Below are 19,074 nucleotides of genomic sequence, written 5' to 3'. Positions count from 1 at the left end.
ATTGACTAATATCATTTTTATAATCTGCTTTTGAATTCCGATGATTAATTATTATTTGAAATTAGTTTTTTCATTGCTGGTTTAATATACGATGTAAATATAAGATATTTGTAATCTAAATAAATATACAAATTCCCCCTCCCCACCTAAATTACACAAACAAAAAACAAAATACGACAAATATGCTTTCAAATTTAGTATTTCTTGAGCAGACAGTCGAAAACGGTGGCAATATAGATTTTAGAAACAACGCATACAAATACCCGATCACAAAATTTATGATATCTTCAAAAATAAAGTGCACTAGTAAATGATTTTTAGTCTTTAATCGTCATTTTAATCTTAACAACATCTGAAAAGCCTGAACACTAAATTGATAAGTCATGGTCAGTTATTAAGTCAATTTTCAGACTTATCCACAAAGGTAAATTCAGAGCTGTTCGTACAATTCGCTTGCAGTCGATTCAGAACTGTTTCGAACTTTTTCAAACAATTCATATGATGTTGATGAGTACTGAGGTAAAATAAAATACTGAACAGTACGAAGAAAGAGACTAAATTGACCTTAACTGACTAAAAGACTGATAATAATATAAGTTTATTTTTCCGTCTTTCAAGCTCTATTCATATCAAGATGACAGTTTCAGAACAAAGTTGTTCTACTAGATCGACTTGATTTTTTAGTCGACAAAGAAGGACTTTTTTTTATTTTGTCTGTTAAATTTATTAATAACGCAACATATTCTTAAAACAAAATTTTAGATGATATATATATATATAACTTTTAACAACAGTTCTTCATTAGAACAATGTTTGATGTCCTCTCTTTGGCATCATTTTGTTTATTTGGAATCACGATAAAATATCATTAATGGTAAAATACATTCTCATAACACTGTTACCTGTAAGATACATTAATAGAGAGATTAGTCTTTTATTGGATATGTTGTTCTAACAAAGACACGACCACTTACAATATATCTATTAAAACCATGTAATCAGTCTTCATAAAGAATGAATAAATTATCAAGATAGTATAAGTATATGTCAGTTAATTGATTTTCTATAAATTTACTAATTTTAAATGAAAATTTCATCAGTGTATATAGTGAAGAGACAGTGTGTACAACTAGTTGACACAATAAAGCAATTTAAATTTCAGTAACGGAAGTCAATGTTGAAATATTGATTATAATTGAGTTATAATAGTGATGGATTAATAAAAATAGTGAGAGTTGGAATAATTGATGGAAATGAAATCGTAGAGAGTTTTTTACAAAATGGGAAAGTTGAACAAACTTGAAATTCAATTTGACAGATCCAAAATGGTGTGCTATTCGGGGGAAACTCTAAAAGGAACTGTAGTAATTGATTTGAACGGTAACTTAAAAATTAAAGGTAAGGATGATTTGTGACTATTATCAAATGTGCATAATAGAAAAGTAACAAAATACAAAACACACCAAGGATTGAGTAGTGTTTGTAAATGATAACTCTTCGTTAGCACAATAATAATAATGATTAGGATATTAGGTTCAGATCTTTCAAAAAACTTTACAATCAAAATGTCGATTAAAGGCTAAAATGCATTTCATAATAATAACTAAAATAATAATAATAATAATAATAATAATAATGATAATAAAAACCCTGAAATACATAAGGACAACTGGTTCAGCAGTAATACAGAAGAAACTTGGATTCAAATGAAACCAAACATTAACCGACAATACATATAGATGATTAAAACTACTTTACTTTCAAATTATGTATAAATTATGTATGATAACCTTGCCTCTTGAGACGTTTAAATACATTATTATATGGAATGATATTGTTTTAACGTTAAAACGTACTATTGTACAATTTTATAGCGTTACTCTGACTTGTACATTGTATCATACTTAATAATCCGTAATGGGACTGTGGTCTCTTTTTTTTTTTTGGTTTTGAAACTGTTTCAACGTTACAACTAAACGCTCTAATACATGAGAGATAGATATTATAAGATTTATTGTGGCCGTAAGTTATTTGTGTTGCAGATAAGATATAGTTGTCAAGGTTAATATAACTTTAGAAAGGGTAAATATGCCAAAAGAGGATAACCCAGTAACTGCATTAATATTGTTTTTTCAAAATAAAATCATCTAAACTATAAAAATAAAGAGGTTGATTAAAAATCACACCTTTCCAGGCCCTTTTGTTTTCCACTAACTAGTAATTGATAAGTTCCGGTTCAAATCCAATACCAATTGTATATGTCACATGTAGTTTCAGTTTTAAACGTGTTACTTTTTGTAAATCCTTCCTCTATCAGTAGATTCTGGAATTCTTTTTTTTTTTATATCTATGTTACACTATTGAAGACACTTGAACAGTAAAATTGAGAATGAATATGGGGAATGTGCCAAAGACACAACAACTCTACAATAGAGCAGACAACAGCCGAAGGCCACCAATGGATCTATAATGCAACGAGAAAATCCCGCACCCGGAGACGTCCTTCAGCTGGCCCCTAAACATATATGTACACTTGTTCAGTGATAATGGACGTCATACTAAACTCCGAATTATACACAACAAAATAAAATTAAAAATCACACAAGACTAACAAAGGCCAGAGGAGCCTGACTTTTAAAATACAGAAAGCTTTTGAAAAACTGTGAACCTTACAAATCAGCATAACTTCATTAGATGATATCGGATATATTCCTAATGTCGTAACTACAATTCGTTCCCTTTTCACGAATTTAACCTACCAAATTAGGCTATTTACCGGGTTTATTATAACATGAGTAACACGACGGGTGCCACATGTGGAGTAGGATCTGTTTACAGATTTGATGGGTTTCGTGTTGCTTAGTCTTTAGTTTTCTATGCTATGTCTTTTGTACTATTATTTTTATTTTTTATTTTCTTGACATGATTACAAAAAATCCAGGCCAAAATGCATAAGTACTTTAATTCAGCCACACCCCGTGATGTCGCGAGTATGTTCTAGTAAGCTTTTAAAGGAGAAGCTAAATATACCAAAAGATATTCAAATTTATAAGTCTAAAGCAAACTGACAATGACATGACAGAAAACGAAAACGACAAAATGACAAACAATACACAAACCACAACAAAGAAAACGAAAGACTGAGTAACACAAACCCCAAAAATAACCAGTTGTGGTCACGGGTGCTCCGTAAGGCTGAGCAGATCACACTCCAAATGTGACACTGGTCAATTAACCGTCAATAACTTATCCCGATAGCTTACTCTGATTTGCCGAAGTCTAAAAAAACAAAGATACCGTATTCCAAAGAAAATTTAAAACGGAAGGTCACTGAACAAATAGTAAAACCGAAAGCTCAAACACTCCAAACGAATTGTTGATAACTGTCATAGTCATATTCAAAGTTATCAATACGTACTTTATAATGGACCTTTTCAGAGGACTTATTGCGAGAACAAAAAAAATAATAATCAACAAGACGAAAATAGCATTCTGCATTTCTACAAAAAAAGAATGCCTGTACTAAGTCAGGAATATGACAACTTTTATCCATTCGGTTGATGTGTTAGAGCTTTGTTTGTGGGATTTGATTAAGAACTTTTTGTTTTGAATTGTCATCGGAGTTCGGAAATTTTGTTATTTTCCTTTTTTTTTTTTTTTATCTTATTCGTCCCAACCGCCCTTTTTATTATCCCTTTTCAAGAACGCTCCAGCTCAAATATTTGAAAGCCAAGGATGCAAAAGACGAGATCGCACGATGGAATTTATGACTAAAAATAGTAAAATTGATTTTTATAATGTCAGTTGTACATGAAGGAGTTTAAATTGAAGTTCTCGATAATTTTGGCATTTCGGAGAATTTTGGAAAAGTTTGTAATAACATACTTCAGGACCGCAGCAGTGACGACAAAATATACACTAGGGGGAAGCAGAGTATTCACGGACAAGTTTCGGTTTTAACTTTATCTATTCAGCATAAACCGAATTGGATATTTGCATCAGTCAAATGTTGTGTACTATTTCAAAAATGGAAAAATACGATTGTTTAGCAAATGTATTAGTACTAGTTAGATTTTTTTGTCCATTAGAATCTGCATTTTCCCGAGTTTGTTCATCATTGTACAGTTGTAACGCCGACATTTATTACAGTATTTTAGTCAACAGTAATTACAGTCGGTAACGAGTCTTGAACATGTGCTATTCAAGCTTTTGCTTCATTTTGGAAGCCAGGCAATTATTTGTAGTGAATTGGATGACATTTCTTACTTTTAAACAGATTGTCATAAATGAATCGAAATATATAAAATATATTGTAAAGATTAATATAACTGATAACACCAATTTGATTCGCCAAGTTCAAAATGAAAATGTTAAAATATGAAACAAACTAATTATTTTTTATCGGTCGTGTTCATAACTAGTAAATAATTCATAATAAAGTACAAATGAAATAATATTGTAACATCATTTGAATAATTTGCCTGCTATTTACAAGCTTATAACATATAATTTAATGGGTACTATCAAGGTAAATAATGAATTATGAAATCAAATTTGATATTTCCTTGTTTTCAATGCAACCAATTTAACATCTCAGGTACTAACTACTCTTGTAAATATCCCTATTGACAATCAGTATCAAATATTGATTATCGATTGCTAGCTGCTTTTAACATGATGCTGATGCTATAACATTGTCAAGTATCCGGTTAATTTTAAAATATGATTTCCGCGAAAACTGTAGCAACTGAAAATGTCCAGATTATTATCCGGATGATAGAATTTCCCCCACGATGCATCACGAAATCACATTTCGGCTACGTTTGAAGGTGTATTGATACAAATGTGTGATAAATAATTAATTTGATAATAAATATATATATATATAGAAACAAAAAATGGTATTGAAATTTAGCAATTGTTAGTCAAACAACATGAACACTGAACATTGAAAAAAACACCCCCACACTCAAAAGCAAACACCAATTGATTATAATTATAACAATAACGCCTTGGTTTCCACATTTTGTCTGTAATTTCGTTCTTAGAATTATCATACATTTGACGCACAGTTGCCTGTTTTACTCGTAAACCTATTTAGGTAAAAACACCTTGGAAAAGTCTTGATCCGTGCCGATGTAATAATGATACTAATAATAATAATAAGACTATCGATAAAAATAACATTAGAAAAGTATTTATCTTATAGGTTAATGTATTCATCATATACATGTATCATGTAAATCAATATCCAATTAAAATTCTTAAAATATTTATACTTTTATCAATTTGTTTATACTAAAAAACGTTTCTAGCAAGAGAAAAATCAAAAAGATAAATGTTAGTAAAATTGAAAATGGAAATGGGGAATGTGTCAAAGAGACAACAACACTACCAAAGAGCAGATAACAACCGAATGCCACCAATGGGTCTTAAATGCAGCGACACAATCCCGCTTCCGGAGGCGTCCATCAGCTGGACGTAAGAAATCCAGATATAACAATATTTCCTTATCCTTGTCAACCCTTGAAAGTTTATATATACCTCAAACATTTTGTACAACTATAAATCAATTGTTATTTACTTTACACTTTCCCTGTTGAATCAGTAAACTAATATAACAGGGATATCCTGTTACTGAAATATTTGTAAAAGTAGTTGATGCCATACTGTTGTATATTGACATGGCTTAAAGGATTTATGAATCGTGGTTTGAAAAGGAAATGTTTGGCGTCAAACCAGAAACGATTACATATTCTTCATACAAATATCCACTAAGAAAACACATGCTTGTCGAACACGGAACTGCTAACATATATCTTAAACTGTTAGGGTAAACAATTTGTATGACAAAACAATAATGGTTTTCATTTCGCTATTCATTCGTGAATGTAAGGGAAAAAAGTATACTAATTAGGCAATTGTTACTTATGTGACACTAGAAAGTCGAATTAAGAATATGAATTACATAGCCAACTTGATTTTAAGACTTGCTATGAAGGTATGGACTTTGTTTCTTGTAAAAGGTCGATTTGCGGCGTATAATTTCTACGTCATTTGGTTTCTGATGGATGTTTGTCAGATCGGCAATTGTATTACATCTATTTGTGTCCCCTAAATATCAAAATACTATAGTTAGTGTTTTGCAACTGAGGAGATTTAGTACACACTTCTCTTATTTTTTCATTTTGATTAAAAAGGTTAAAGAACAGCACAGGTGACTTAATGGTTTGAACTCCCTTTGGCAGAGTTGCCGTTAGACTGGACTGGCTATATTTCTAAGGTCCCTGTTGGTCGCATAGGTCCTGAAGTTTTCACATTTGCTTTGCTTTTTCGTTTTTTTTTTTTCGTTTCCGGTGAAGCGTATCTACTAATGCGCATCTGGCGCACACAAAGTGTGATCTTTATATTGTTATAATTTTTTAATTGCAACACTGTCAAAAAGATGCATAAGTTACTCTGAGACGGGTTTGGGAACGTAGGTCCAAATAACAATGAATAATTTGAAAATGAATTATTGCATAATATAATTTTTAAAATACATACTTACTTAAACAAAAGACACGATATGTATAATGGAATCTAAAAAAAACCCCTTTAACTCAAATGTTGTTTTCTTCCTCATTAACACATAATATATCCGACTATGTTGAAGCCTCTACCCCATTAAACTTATAATGATTGATTTATCAGTGTACATCATATCTTAACTTGTATCTTGAAAAATAATAATACTTTATTCCGAAAGCAATACAGCTTATAGGATACATATACATAATTTTACACCAATATAAGAATTTTACAAGAGATATATAATATATATGAATATAGAGTTGTGCACATAAGAAAATATAATACATAATACAAAATACGACAGGGTATACCAAGGAAATATTCAATAGTAGTTCAATAGAAACTGAAAATGACTTAGTTTCCAATCCTTCAACCATTTAGTATAGTGTTTCAAAGATTTAATATACGATTGCGTGAAATAACACTATAACGTTATGAATGTTTTGTTTTATAATTTAAACCTAACAAAACATGTTAAAGGGGCACTAGCTAAGAGATATATGAAAAACCTAATATATTTTTTTTGACTCAATCAGTAATGAAATACAAAAAGTGAAATTATTATTCCTTTTTAGTAGCCAAAAAGGTTCAATTTTGACAAATTAAGCAAAAAAACATTGATTATGAATTATTCACTTGCAAGTGAATAACTCGACCTCATTGAATCCGTATTCATGTAAACTTTAATTTAACCCCTTAGCTTGAGATGGATAACACGTGAATTGTATGTGTAAAGTTATTTAAAGGAAGAGAATGTCAACATTGAAAGTGAAACAAAGGTAAATGATTTGATTGACTGATTCGATCCACAAATAATCATTCTAATACAGGTAAAAACGATGATAAACATTTATTTTTTATCTGTAATATGAAATTAAATAGACCTAGAATAATTCAACAGCACGTGTTTGCACAATCTATTTATATCTATATTTATGTTTACATCGCTCATATGGTCATCGGATGACTATAGAGGTCAACTCGATAAATAATTAGATGGCGTCTAGACTCAAATACTCACGAAAGGAAGCTACGTATTTTCATGCCTGTGCCTTGTAAATTGTTTTATTTAGACTGTTTATAGTTTTGATAAATGTTTTACATTGTTATAAATCAAATATGAGAATTTTATTAGAATCGGTGAACATGAATTTGACAGCTAGTGCCCCTCTAACATAGACATTGTAATTTTATAAAATGTTATATTAGTGTAAAATGTCGATTTTGCATTGATTTTGGTTAATTTTTCTTTTTGTACGAATTTCTTGTTCACTATTTTTTATAGAAAAGGGTCGTTTGAAAACTTAACATTAATGAATTAAATTCCTTTGCAATAGCATGCACATGTGCAACAAAATCCGCAACAAAGTCAGTGGTTATCTCATTCTATGTCATATCTTAATTTTTCCGTAAAAATGCAAATATCGTCTTGTTATAATGTCCTATGACGTGTTTTCCCAAAATGACACAAGGTCAACCTTGAAAGTTCAGTCATCAAATTGAATTGGGGAAGTCTAATATACAAAAAATGTTGATGGGTGATTTTAAGTGTTTTAATTTGATCTTTTCACTGTATGTATCGTGTAATAGAGTTCGAGTTGTACTCTAGAAATTGTTTTATTGGTTTGTTGTATCATTGGTTTACTGCTTCATCGGTATCTACCCTACTTCTCCTTTCATTCTTTTTTCTCGTATTTCAAATCTGTAAACCGTCCTTCCCGCTTTTGTTAAACTGATAAACAATATCATTGTACGTTTTATTACAGGAATACGGCTTCGTTTCCATGGTTACGCCAGTGTTCATTGGGTAGAACGATACTCATCAGGAACAGGAAAAAATAAACGGACAGTAGCGAAACACTTTGATGCGGTTGAACAGTATTTTGACCATTCAGCATACGTTTTTGGTAAGTACCATAGGCAGTCTGAAATATCCTTCCTCCTAAATTTCAACTAAAAAAAGAGCTTGTTATATATGTCTAATATACTCACATTACATTTTCATCTCTAATTACCATCATATGTGTTGAATGATTTAGATAAAAATCATAGAAAAGAAACGAATAATTTTACTATTGGATCTAATATTTGCAACGGAAAAAAGGTATTGAAAAAAAACATTGTCGTATTTAATCAAGATGGGATTATAAAAAGGCTATTTTTTAATAACTATAATAACTTTTTATCAATTTTGATTCGTATTTTTATTTCTCAAATTTTCTCCATCTATGGCTATCGTAAAAACATATATTAACAATATGTATGCATATCATAGTTGTTGACGTGGTAACTAAAATTAGCAGGGAGTAAGAACCAAATTTATTCCTTGATCTGACTTTTGATATAAAAATTGATGGAACCTGTATATATCTATTGAATATAAGTTTAAGTGATGGTAAATATTAAAGATGCATATTGTACACTCTAAATGACCAAGCTTTTTAATATCAAACCTAAAAAACCTTTGTATGCAGTGTATCTCTGTATGCTCTGAGTATCCCCGTTTTGTATCTATGTTTTCAAAAGAAATACAGTTACAAGTATACATGTTTTGCATTAGAAATCCCCACCTGGGCTATCCGATGTAAGTACGCTGGCAACACATATCGAACACAGTGAAAACGATATCATTATATTACAAAAACTGTTTTAACATGATTGACAACATTAATTAATTAGTAACTTTCATCATAAAATGGTCGATTTTGGTTTACATCTGACTACGTAATTAAAATGCCTTCAGCAACGTGGCGGGCGATAATACAGTTTGGGTTTATGTTTTCTTCGATATATTTCGTAAAACATCAAAAAGGAGTAGACATGCAATAACTTCCACAGATTTGAATATCTTTTTATGAAAAATATGAAGACATGCACCAATAATGTTATATTTGTTATTCTCATCGGATTTTGTCTAATGCTTAGTCCGTTTCTGTGTATGTTTCATTTAATGTTGTGTCGTTGTTCTCCTTTAATATTTAATGTGTTTTCCTCAGATTTAGTTTGTTACCCAAATTTTGTTTTTTGTCCATAGATTTACGAGTTTTGAACAGCGGTATACTATTTTTGCCTTTATTTAGGAATATAAAAACAGAAGATGTGGTATAATTGTTAATGAGACAACTTCCCAGAAGAGACCAACAGACAAAGTAGCACATATGGTATCACCTGCCTAATACTATGACATTCAAATACTTATTTATTGGATGTTTCAGGCTAGTTGTCTCATTATTTATCTTACCATGTCTCCCTTTTATGATGAGTTTATTTAATACTCATTATAAACATTGATTGCATTTTGTTTTATCCTCGTTTTGAATTCAAGTCTTGTTTCACAACCGATTTGATTTGTATTTTTATATCTTTGTGATATGATCAAAGATACTAATTCCCATAAATTATACTTTTACACAAAAGATGAAGGGTATTTTTGCGATCAGAAACCACTGAAAATTGAATTAACATAACAAAAACCTTGAATATATTCTGGAGTATTTAGTGACTTCAATCGTTATCGAGAGAAGACATATTCAACCTATATCGGAGATCAAACTCCAGATATCAACAATGATAGTATTAACCTAAAAAGTTGTGTTATTGACGAGGAGGCTTTCAATGTTTTGATCGATGACACTTGTTAGATTAAGCTTCAGCTTTTTGAAAATATTTTTATCGATGATGCAGTTATGCTGTTATGCTGTTCAGTCGTTTTCCTTCCTATAAAATTTTGATTCTAATAAGTTCATCCTAAATGAGGTACTAGTATCCGTACTTTGTTTATTTTTATATATATATCCATAAATTGTTCCTATGTATATGTCCTCCATTATATTCTCAAGCGGCAGATTAAATTTTTGAGTGTGGTATAGAGGTTTCGTAAGATGACAGAGAAAATAAGTCATGGATTATTAATCATCTTTGTCAAGCATCGTTGCAGATATTGCATCTGATGTTTGCAAGGCGACTGCAGTCAACTGCCCACTTCTTCCGCTGTCAAAATCTATACATACTAGTACCTATAATCTTAACGTATGACAGCTATACTTTTAAAAACAAAACCAAACAAGAGCATTGAATAAAACTGCAATCAACATTTATGTTTAAACTAAAATGAAATTTGGTGTGTTCGACGGGTAACACGTATATTCGAAAACCAACACAAGGATGCATTACTTCTTGAATACTTTAGTAAATATATATTATTAAAAAAGTACATTCAATAATTGTTGAATAAAGGCCAAATTAAACTTGCCTGCTGGAGTTGTAACCGTAGTGTATGTATATATATTTTCTGAGTTATCCCGGTAAATTTCAGGAAGGTTTGTCAAAGAACGTATGAATAATTAAATACTTGAGTTGCTAAATGAACTTATGTATATTACTAAAAGAGAGGAGAAAGGTAATAAGGTGGCAATCCTACTCATAATTCGAAAACAAAAACACAAAACCACGACAAAAAGAAAAGAAAAGTAAAGACTAAAAGACAAACAATAGTGCAAAAAACACAATATTTTAATAAAAGTCTCAGCAAAACGAATGCAGTAGTTGAAAAGTCATGTTGAATTTGTTTTAAAAGTGAACTTCTTTTTTCATAATAGATAAGTATTCTTTGTTTAGCTCTATTTTGATATGAATGTCACTGATGAGTCTTATGAAGACAAAACGCGCGTCTGGGGTACTAAATTATAATCCTGGTACCTTTGATAACTTTGAACCAGTACAATTGTCTTTCTCCTGTCCGAAACCTAACAGTGTATGAATATAAAAATCTTGCAGAATGTTGTTCTTGTTATTTTGATATTTTCAGTTGTAAGCAATAATGTTTTCATTCAAGATTTAAGTTATCGTAAAAACGGATCAATATTACTGTTTGTCTACCCTTTAAAGTCACACATTCTTGACAAGTAGCCATTTCACTTGACAGGTAGCCATTGAAATTTACCTGATTCTGATTGCCAATAGTATCAACGTGTTTGTTAGGATAAAAGACCATTGGTTAAAGCATACGCAACGGTTCATCCTGGTGTATTTTATTTCTAATGGCGATATAATATAAATCATGTCACTATACATATATATGCACAATAGATAAGTTCATCGTTGAAATATGGTCCATTCGTTAACAAAGTGCATTCTATTTTCTATTTATACGCATACCCTTTAGAAGATTTGTTCAAGTAAAAACCGTCTGTCTATCAATAACACTTCAAACTGTTTTTGAACAATTAATTATCCATTATCGTGATAAATGTTCAATATCATATCTGCTCTAATTCCACTCTTGCTTCGAAAAATATGTGCAAATGATATAAAATCCAATAAAATTTATTTTGCATGATCATGAAAACGACACATAATTGATAGAAACGATTTATTATAGCTTTTAAATGATCACTATATGATTTTGTTTATTGTTGATTTTCTAAAATAGAAAAAAAATATATAGTTATGACATTAAATCATTATATGTATGTATATCAAAACAAAAGCAAAAGAACAGATATTAGTTTTACTCATCTCAAAGTATTTGTAAACAAAGAGTCGATCGAATGCAATATATAAACCTTCTTTTTAAATTGGCTTCCAAAATTAAAATAAATTTGAAAAGGAAAATAGAAAAACAAACTTGAAAAAAAGATATACAGACAAAAAGATGTGTGCTGATCAATATCGAGTTTTTTACTGGTAAAGTTGTACTCTGCGCAACCCTTGTGGATTGCTGAAATAAAAATCGGAATATTTGGCTTATATACTGTTATGAAGGTCTTAGTTGTTATATATTATCGTTATCAATGATTGGAAACAAGTAAAAAAGATATTAAAGATATTTTAATTCTATTTCATAAAGTTTGATTCACTTTTTAGAATAAACACATTGACAGCAAGTGTTTCCAATCCTCATTATAGTTCTGCATGCAGGTTCATGTAAAGTAAATTTTGGCATCCTCATTATTATTGTGCTGTTTTAAGCAATGTGAAATCTGCCATTTCTTCTTCTTCTTCTGCAGTTTCAAGCGGAGTGGATTTTTATTTTTCCTCTGCAGTTTGTTAAATCTTGAAAATTGACGTTTGGTCAAACTTATCATTAGCAGACATATTATCTTATCAAGGCGAACTATAGATTTTCCTGCAAATTTGACATAAATCTATCTGTCAGTATCTATCTTATTATTACCAGAAAGAAGTTCTAAGTTCAATAAAACTATTTGTATATACGTTTGATGTTCTTAAACTTTTTTGAACTGAATTATTAGCATTGTGTGTTAATCATGTTCGAACGATGGCAAGAGTTAAAGATTATATTAAAAACCTGTTTATTGCTATTATTTTTATACAGCACTGACCCTTATAATTCAAACCTTATAAAGAATAGGGTGTTGGTTTATTGTGTAAATATATGACTTGAAATAATAAACATTCATTGGTGAGAACAAAAACTTAATATTATCAACGGATACTTCACGTCTTGTTACCCCATCAGAACACCTCTTTAAGTTTTTAAACTTAATATAGGACTAACGTGCCATGCCGTTGTATCAGTTCCACTATAAAAGAGGGGCAAAATATACCTGGGTTTTGAAGTCATTAAACTTTGCTCAGTGCTCGGAGCATAAAAATCATGTTCGAAATATGAAATTCAGCATTTTGATTGGTTGATTTTGGAGTACGAGTACTAAAAACTGACTCGAATGTTTTATGACTTCAAGGCCAGAAGGGAATACAAACGTTTAAATCAATTAATTCCAAAAAGGAGTTTAAATAAAGTCATTAATTACATTTGCATGTGTTCTGGTAGTTTTAAATGTAAGCTCTTCACTGGGTTTTCATCAATAAAATTAACGGTACCAATTTTCATGCACCAGATGAGCATTTCGACAATACATGTCTCTTCAGTGATGCTCGTGGCCAAAATATATGAAATCCAAAGCTTATATAAAAGATGAAGAGCTATAATCCAAAAGGTCCAAAAAGTATAGCCAAATCCGTGAAAGGAATCAGAGCTTTGCATGAGGGAGATACATTCCTTAATTTATAATAATTTCTAATATTTTGTAACAGCAAATTTTAATAACACAAAAAATCCGTATTTTCATGCCAGTACCGAAGTACTGGCTACTGGGCTGGTGATACCCTCGGGGACTAATAGTCCACCAGCAGAGGCATCAAAGTATCCATGAATACATGCACATTGTCAAGATAACATTTTTGGTTTGGATGCTGTCGTATTGACATTATCTTTTTTAGGTATCAAAGTTTGCTTTTATTGATTATATTTTCTAAGCTAAGTACATGCTATTTATTACTTTTTTTAGCAATATCTATTTCTTATCTTATTAATTAATGATGCCAACAGGGACTCTTATAATTTACGATTCATTGACATACTTATGGAGTTTTCTAACGAATGTAGGACATCGATGCACGATTTTTATATGTGTGTTTAATATTTCATTTTAAAGACTGTATTGATATGTGCCAGATTATGTGCTGCTATTAATTTTATATCTTTTTTTTTATAAAACTAAAGTTACGAGAAAGAAAAATACGTTATTAAAAGTAGTAGGTACATTTATTGTTATTTGGTTTACTATTCATAAAAATTCATAACATTCAATGTTCATTAAAGAACAAATCTGTAAACAGTCCAGTAAGTCTGGTAATTAAATCTTCATGTAGAACTCTAAACCTTTTACTGTTAATCATTCTGATTATTTTTACACATTAGATCTTCTTATGTTTTTAAAAATATCCTGGATTCGTGTTTTGCAATAGGTGGGTTCATGTGATTAAGAAACGAAACGAAACTCCATTGTTGAGTGAAGTGAATTCTAATCAAGTACATTAATTTCGTATTTGCAATATATATTGCTATTAGAGAATCATTGAACAAAGCTCAATGTTATAAGACCATACTTGCTTGCTATCTTTATATGTGGTTAAACGGTGTATTCATGTCTTTAACACTATTCAAATAACTCGGATGTAAAATTACCAGAACTTTACAAAACTTAAACTTTGTTCTTCAACTTATAGTCAAGGTGAATTTATCAACACGCATACAATCCCAACCTTACTGCAAAAGCGTCTATCATCGGTTTGTATTTAATCCGAAACTATTATTATGCAACACTTTTTTTGTTAAATGATGATTTTTGTCTGCCTATTAATGAATTGAAGGTGTTAATATATCTACAATAGTCTGTTAAATGTATTCTCCATTCCAAATTAAAAGACAAATTGAAAGAATTGGTATTACTTTGTTTCATTAAAATTAATGGCGGATGTAGAAACAAGTATCTTGTCTTGGGGAGGGATAAATCCTGTTTTGTTATGAATCACTCTTATTCAAATAAACAATGATCTGAAACTGACATTTACAAGATGCTTGATTTTTTTTTTATTGACAACATATTTGTTACGTTTGGAAAACATGTTTTACAATAGACTGCTGGAATTCCAATGGGAACCAATTGTGCCCCTCTTCTTGCCGACTTGTTTTCTTTTTATTATGAGGCTGACTTCATACAGGTACTTCTTAAGAAGAAAGATAAGCAGTTAGCAACATCCTTTAACTTTAAGTTCCGCTGTATAGAAGATGTTCTCTCACTAAATAATACAACATTTGGTGACTTTGTTGAACTAGAGATAAAGGATACTACAGACACAGTTAAGTCTGCCTCATATCTTGAATTACATCTAGAAATTGACAATGAGGGTCGGTTGGAAACAAAACTGTTCGACAAAAGAGATGATTTCAGATTCCCAATTGTGAACTTTCCATTTCTGTGTAGCAACATTCCAGCAGCGCTTACATACCGAGTATATATCTCCCAATTGATACGATATTTGTATTTCCTATCATGATTTCCTTGAAAGAGAACTGCTGCTCACAAAGCTTTTAAACTAAGAGTTCCAAATGGCGAAGTCGAAATCATCCCTTCGTAAATTGTACGGACGCCATCACGAGTGGGTTGACCGTTATGGAATAACCGTTTCACATATGATATCGGATATGTTCCTTATGTCATAACGATAATACCCTTCACTTTTCACGAATGTGACTTACCGAATTAGACTTTTAACGGATTTGTAATAACATAAGCAACACGACGGGTCCCACATGTGGAGCAGGATCTGCTTACCCTTCCGGAGCACCTGAGATCACCCCCAGTTTCTGATGGGGTTCGTGTTGCTTAGTCTATAGTTTTCTATGTTTTGTTTTCTGTACTATTATTTGTCTGTTTGTCTTTTTATTTTTTGTCCCTCTGGTATCTTTCGTCCCTCTTTTATTATGAACCCTTTTTAGACTCGGTCAATGTTAATGCTTTTCCTATGGGCATTATCTTTATCGGTCTGTGTTTCCTTTCGTTCGTTCGTGCCTTCGTTCGTCTGTTCCTTTTCAGTTTAAAGGTTTTGATTAAGTTAGTTTTTGATGAAGTTCAATCAACTTCAAACTTAGTACACATGTTTCATATGACATGATCTTTTTAATTTAATGACCAATTAAATCTCAAGCTCACGGTCTACTTAACATAGAAAATGATAGTGCGAGTGGGGCATCTATGTTTTATGGATATATGGATATATCCTTGTTTTTTCTATCATTTGTTATCCAGTATCCCGATTGATATTTGCTATCAATATATGCTCTAATTCTACTGTTGCTTGGTAAAACTTTCTATTTCTATTTTGCATGTTCATGGAAACAATAATGATAGCTATAGCATGATCACGTTGAAGCTTTGTTCTTTTTAATTTTTTTTTAATAATAAAAAAATATTATATTCACGACACTAAATCATTATATTCTAATGTTATTTCAACTGATCGAGCGGAGCTTACGTTTTAATTTACATAAGGACAGTCTATTTGAAGAAGTTTCTGATAAGGATGATGACCGTTATAATTATAATTGATTTCTAATCACCTATCAGTGTCACCAAACGGATATACAATGAAGTGAGTGAATGATATTGAGCGAATAACTGGACACTTCGGTGATGAGTTATCCCGACACACCTGTCTATAGATGGACCGGCCTTACATAAGAGAACCAATAAAGCCCCGCCCAGTCAAGTGAAATAAATCAAGTAATACGTATGCATAGAAAATCAACAGCTTAGGAACATAGCTTAGATTTTGTATTTTCCTGAGGATCCAAAATATTTGTATTCGATTGCGATATACAGGATATAAAAGCTTCAATTTGTTGTTTTGCTTGCAAAATTTACATAAGTTTGAAAAGGAAAATAGGGAAAACGTAAGTTTTGAAAGAAAGGTACGTTTTTGTACTACTTTGGTAGTTTTCTGTGTGACATTTGAAAATTGCAAAAACTGAACACCAGGACTATTTGTTATCAGACCTATTATATGCAAGTGAAATTATCAATGAGTGCATTCACTATGATATATTTGTCAGTATCTGAAATTAATATCAAATGATTTCTCGTTTATATATGGACTAAATTATTAGCATTGCGTTTCAATTATTTTCGATTAATGAAAATACTTAATACTTATATCAAAGGGGTTTTCTGATAATCCTGTATATACTGTACTGATCCTTATAGATGAACAAATTACTTCATCATAAGTAAATTCATTTAAAAAAAATGTAGTCGATAATTTTATCTATGACCAACGTTTGATTAACAACACTCACTATAGGATATATTTATTGTTCGGTTATCCACTTGTACCTATTTCTAAGGAATATTGAACTATTTTTAATAAGATCTATGCCCTTATTGTGTTGATATCAAAACACACAATGCAATATACTAGTAACATTTGGATCGTTTAGGTTCTGTAAACAAACGTCTTAGAATGAACATATATTGATGGAACAAAGGCGGAAAATGAATAAAGGGTGCTACGTTTTGTAATCATAGCATATATAACTTTTAAAACTCTTCCAGTGCTAACTTGACCGATTTTGTATTAAAGTTGCATCGTTCCCCTTGTGATGAATATCAGCTGCAAAGAAAGCATGTAGTTCTGTTTGTGATTCACCCCTTTTAGTTTTTAGATTGAAAAAATCCCCATTAAAAACACAATGAACCCAACATAAAAAAAGGCGTTGAAATCATAAGCATCACCAGTTCCCGTAGGCTACAGTTCTTTGAACCAGTTGTACAGCTTTTAAAGAAAAACCAACAAAAGAAAGATAGGTTAACAAACAGTACGGACATCAAATCAAACTTAAAAATCAAATTATCCAGATAACTAAAAAATCATTCAAGTAAAAAAGGTGTCATTATCACCATTGTCCAATTGTGTCAATACAGGATATATCGATTCAAACAGGTATATCGACCTCGTATTTTGTCCTCGGTCCATACACTTCTTGTAGGTCAATTTATCCTTGTATCAATCTCATACAAAGCTATAATTGTATATTGTTAAAGAATTTCTTGTCATATCGTTATACTTGATATTTGTTCATCGATCTAAACTGTTTCAATATTGTTATTCATTACAGATTGAAGATTGTAAATTTTTTATATCTTATGTTCAAGTCTATTTCACAGCTATAGGTATTTCTTATATCTCTACATATACCTATATATAAATATATACATTTGATTAAATACCATAATATATAATTTTTTATTCTTAACAAAAAAAGCACATATCGACAACTTTCAGAACCGTGAGCCTGTCATCATCAAATTATTTACAGTTGTTTCAACTATTAAAAATAACCTGATAAAGATTATAAACTCAATGCTCACATCTGAATACGTCAGATACCCTTTATTTTAAATCAGCATCTTTTTACCGCTCCGTCGCAACTGCTAACACATCTGGTTTTTTTCGGTGTCTTAAACTGTTATTTGCATTTTTCATTTTTCGAATTTTGTCATGACATTTTCGTTTGTTAACGACTTCTGAGTTTTGTATCTTTCGTATTGTTTGATACATGAAAATAATATCAATATATCAATTGTCCTTTAAATATTGAAAGCAAAACCAGTGTTTGTGCACGCGAGAACATCCCTGAAAATGTTACCGTATTTGCACCGAGAGATGTTACAACACGACATTGTCATGCTTCCTGTCTAGGATAATGTCTATGTTTGTTAAGTTAATAGAATTATGTGGATTTGTAAATGTTCACAATTTATCATTTCTATTTGTATAAAACTGATACTGGATGTATTCACAATAGTTATTGAAAAGTACATTGTATAGCATGACTATTTTGGGAATATTCAATAAAGCTTATTTTGTTTTTACCGGAACAGAATTAACTACAGCTCTGTACATGCTTCATCTCGGAAGTGATTATTTCAATTTTCAAATGGAGAAAATGTGCATTAAAGTCGTTTTTCGATAATCCGTCCAACCTATTATTCTCGATATTTGAATAATACTATGCTCGAGACAAATTTTATTTTTAATTTATATGGTAAACCATGATGAATGTTCGGGTCTTTTAACAATAGTCATCAAAGGTACCAGGCTTATAATGTAATACACAAAAAAAAACAATCTTCT

At 30.7% G+C, this 19,074-nt stretch overlaps 1 protein-coding gene across 2 annotated transcripts in view; it reads left to right on the top strand.

Moving 5' to 3' along the window:
- The first annotated feature begins 1,143 nt into the window (after positions 1–1,143).
- Positions 1,144–19,074, top strand: part of LOC139519639 (arrestin domain-containing protein 3-like) — a 43,505-nt gene continuing 25,574 nt past the window's right edge. For both annotated transcript variants that reach the window (XM_071311841.1, XM_071311842.1), the window contains exons 1-2: positions 1,144–1,398; positions 8,340–8,480. In XM_071311841.1, coding sequence (XP_071167942.1) covers positions 1,281–1,398; positions 8,340–8,480 — 259 coding nt within the window. In that variant the 5' untranslated portion in view covers positions 1,144–1,280. The remainder of the gene's footprint in view (positions 1,399–8,339; positions 8,481–19,074) is intronic.

The sequence above is a fragment of the Mytilus edulis genome, chromosome 4 (assembly GCF_963676685.1).
Source record: "Mytilus edulis chromosome 4, xbMytEdul2.2, whole genome shotgun sequence".
NCBI lineage: Eukaryota > Metazoa > Mollusca > Bivalvia > Mytilida > Mytilidae > Mytilus > Mytilus edulis.
This window is presented reverse-complemented; position numbering and strand designations above follow the sequence as displayed.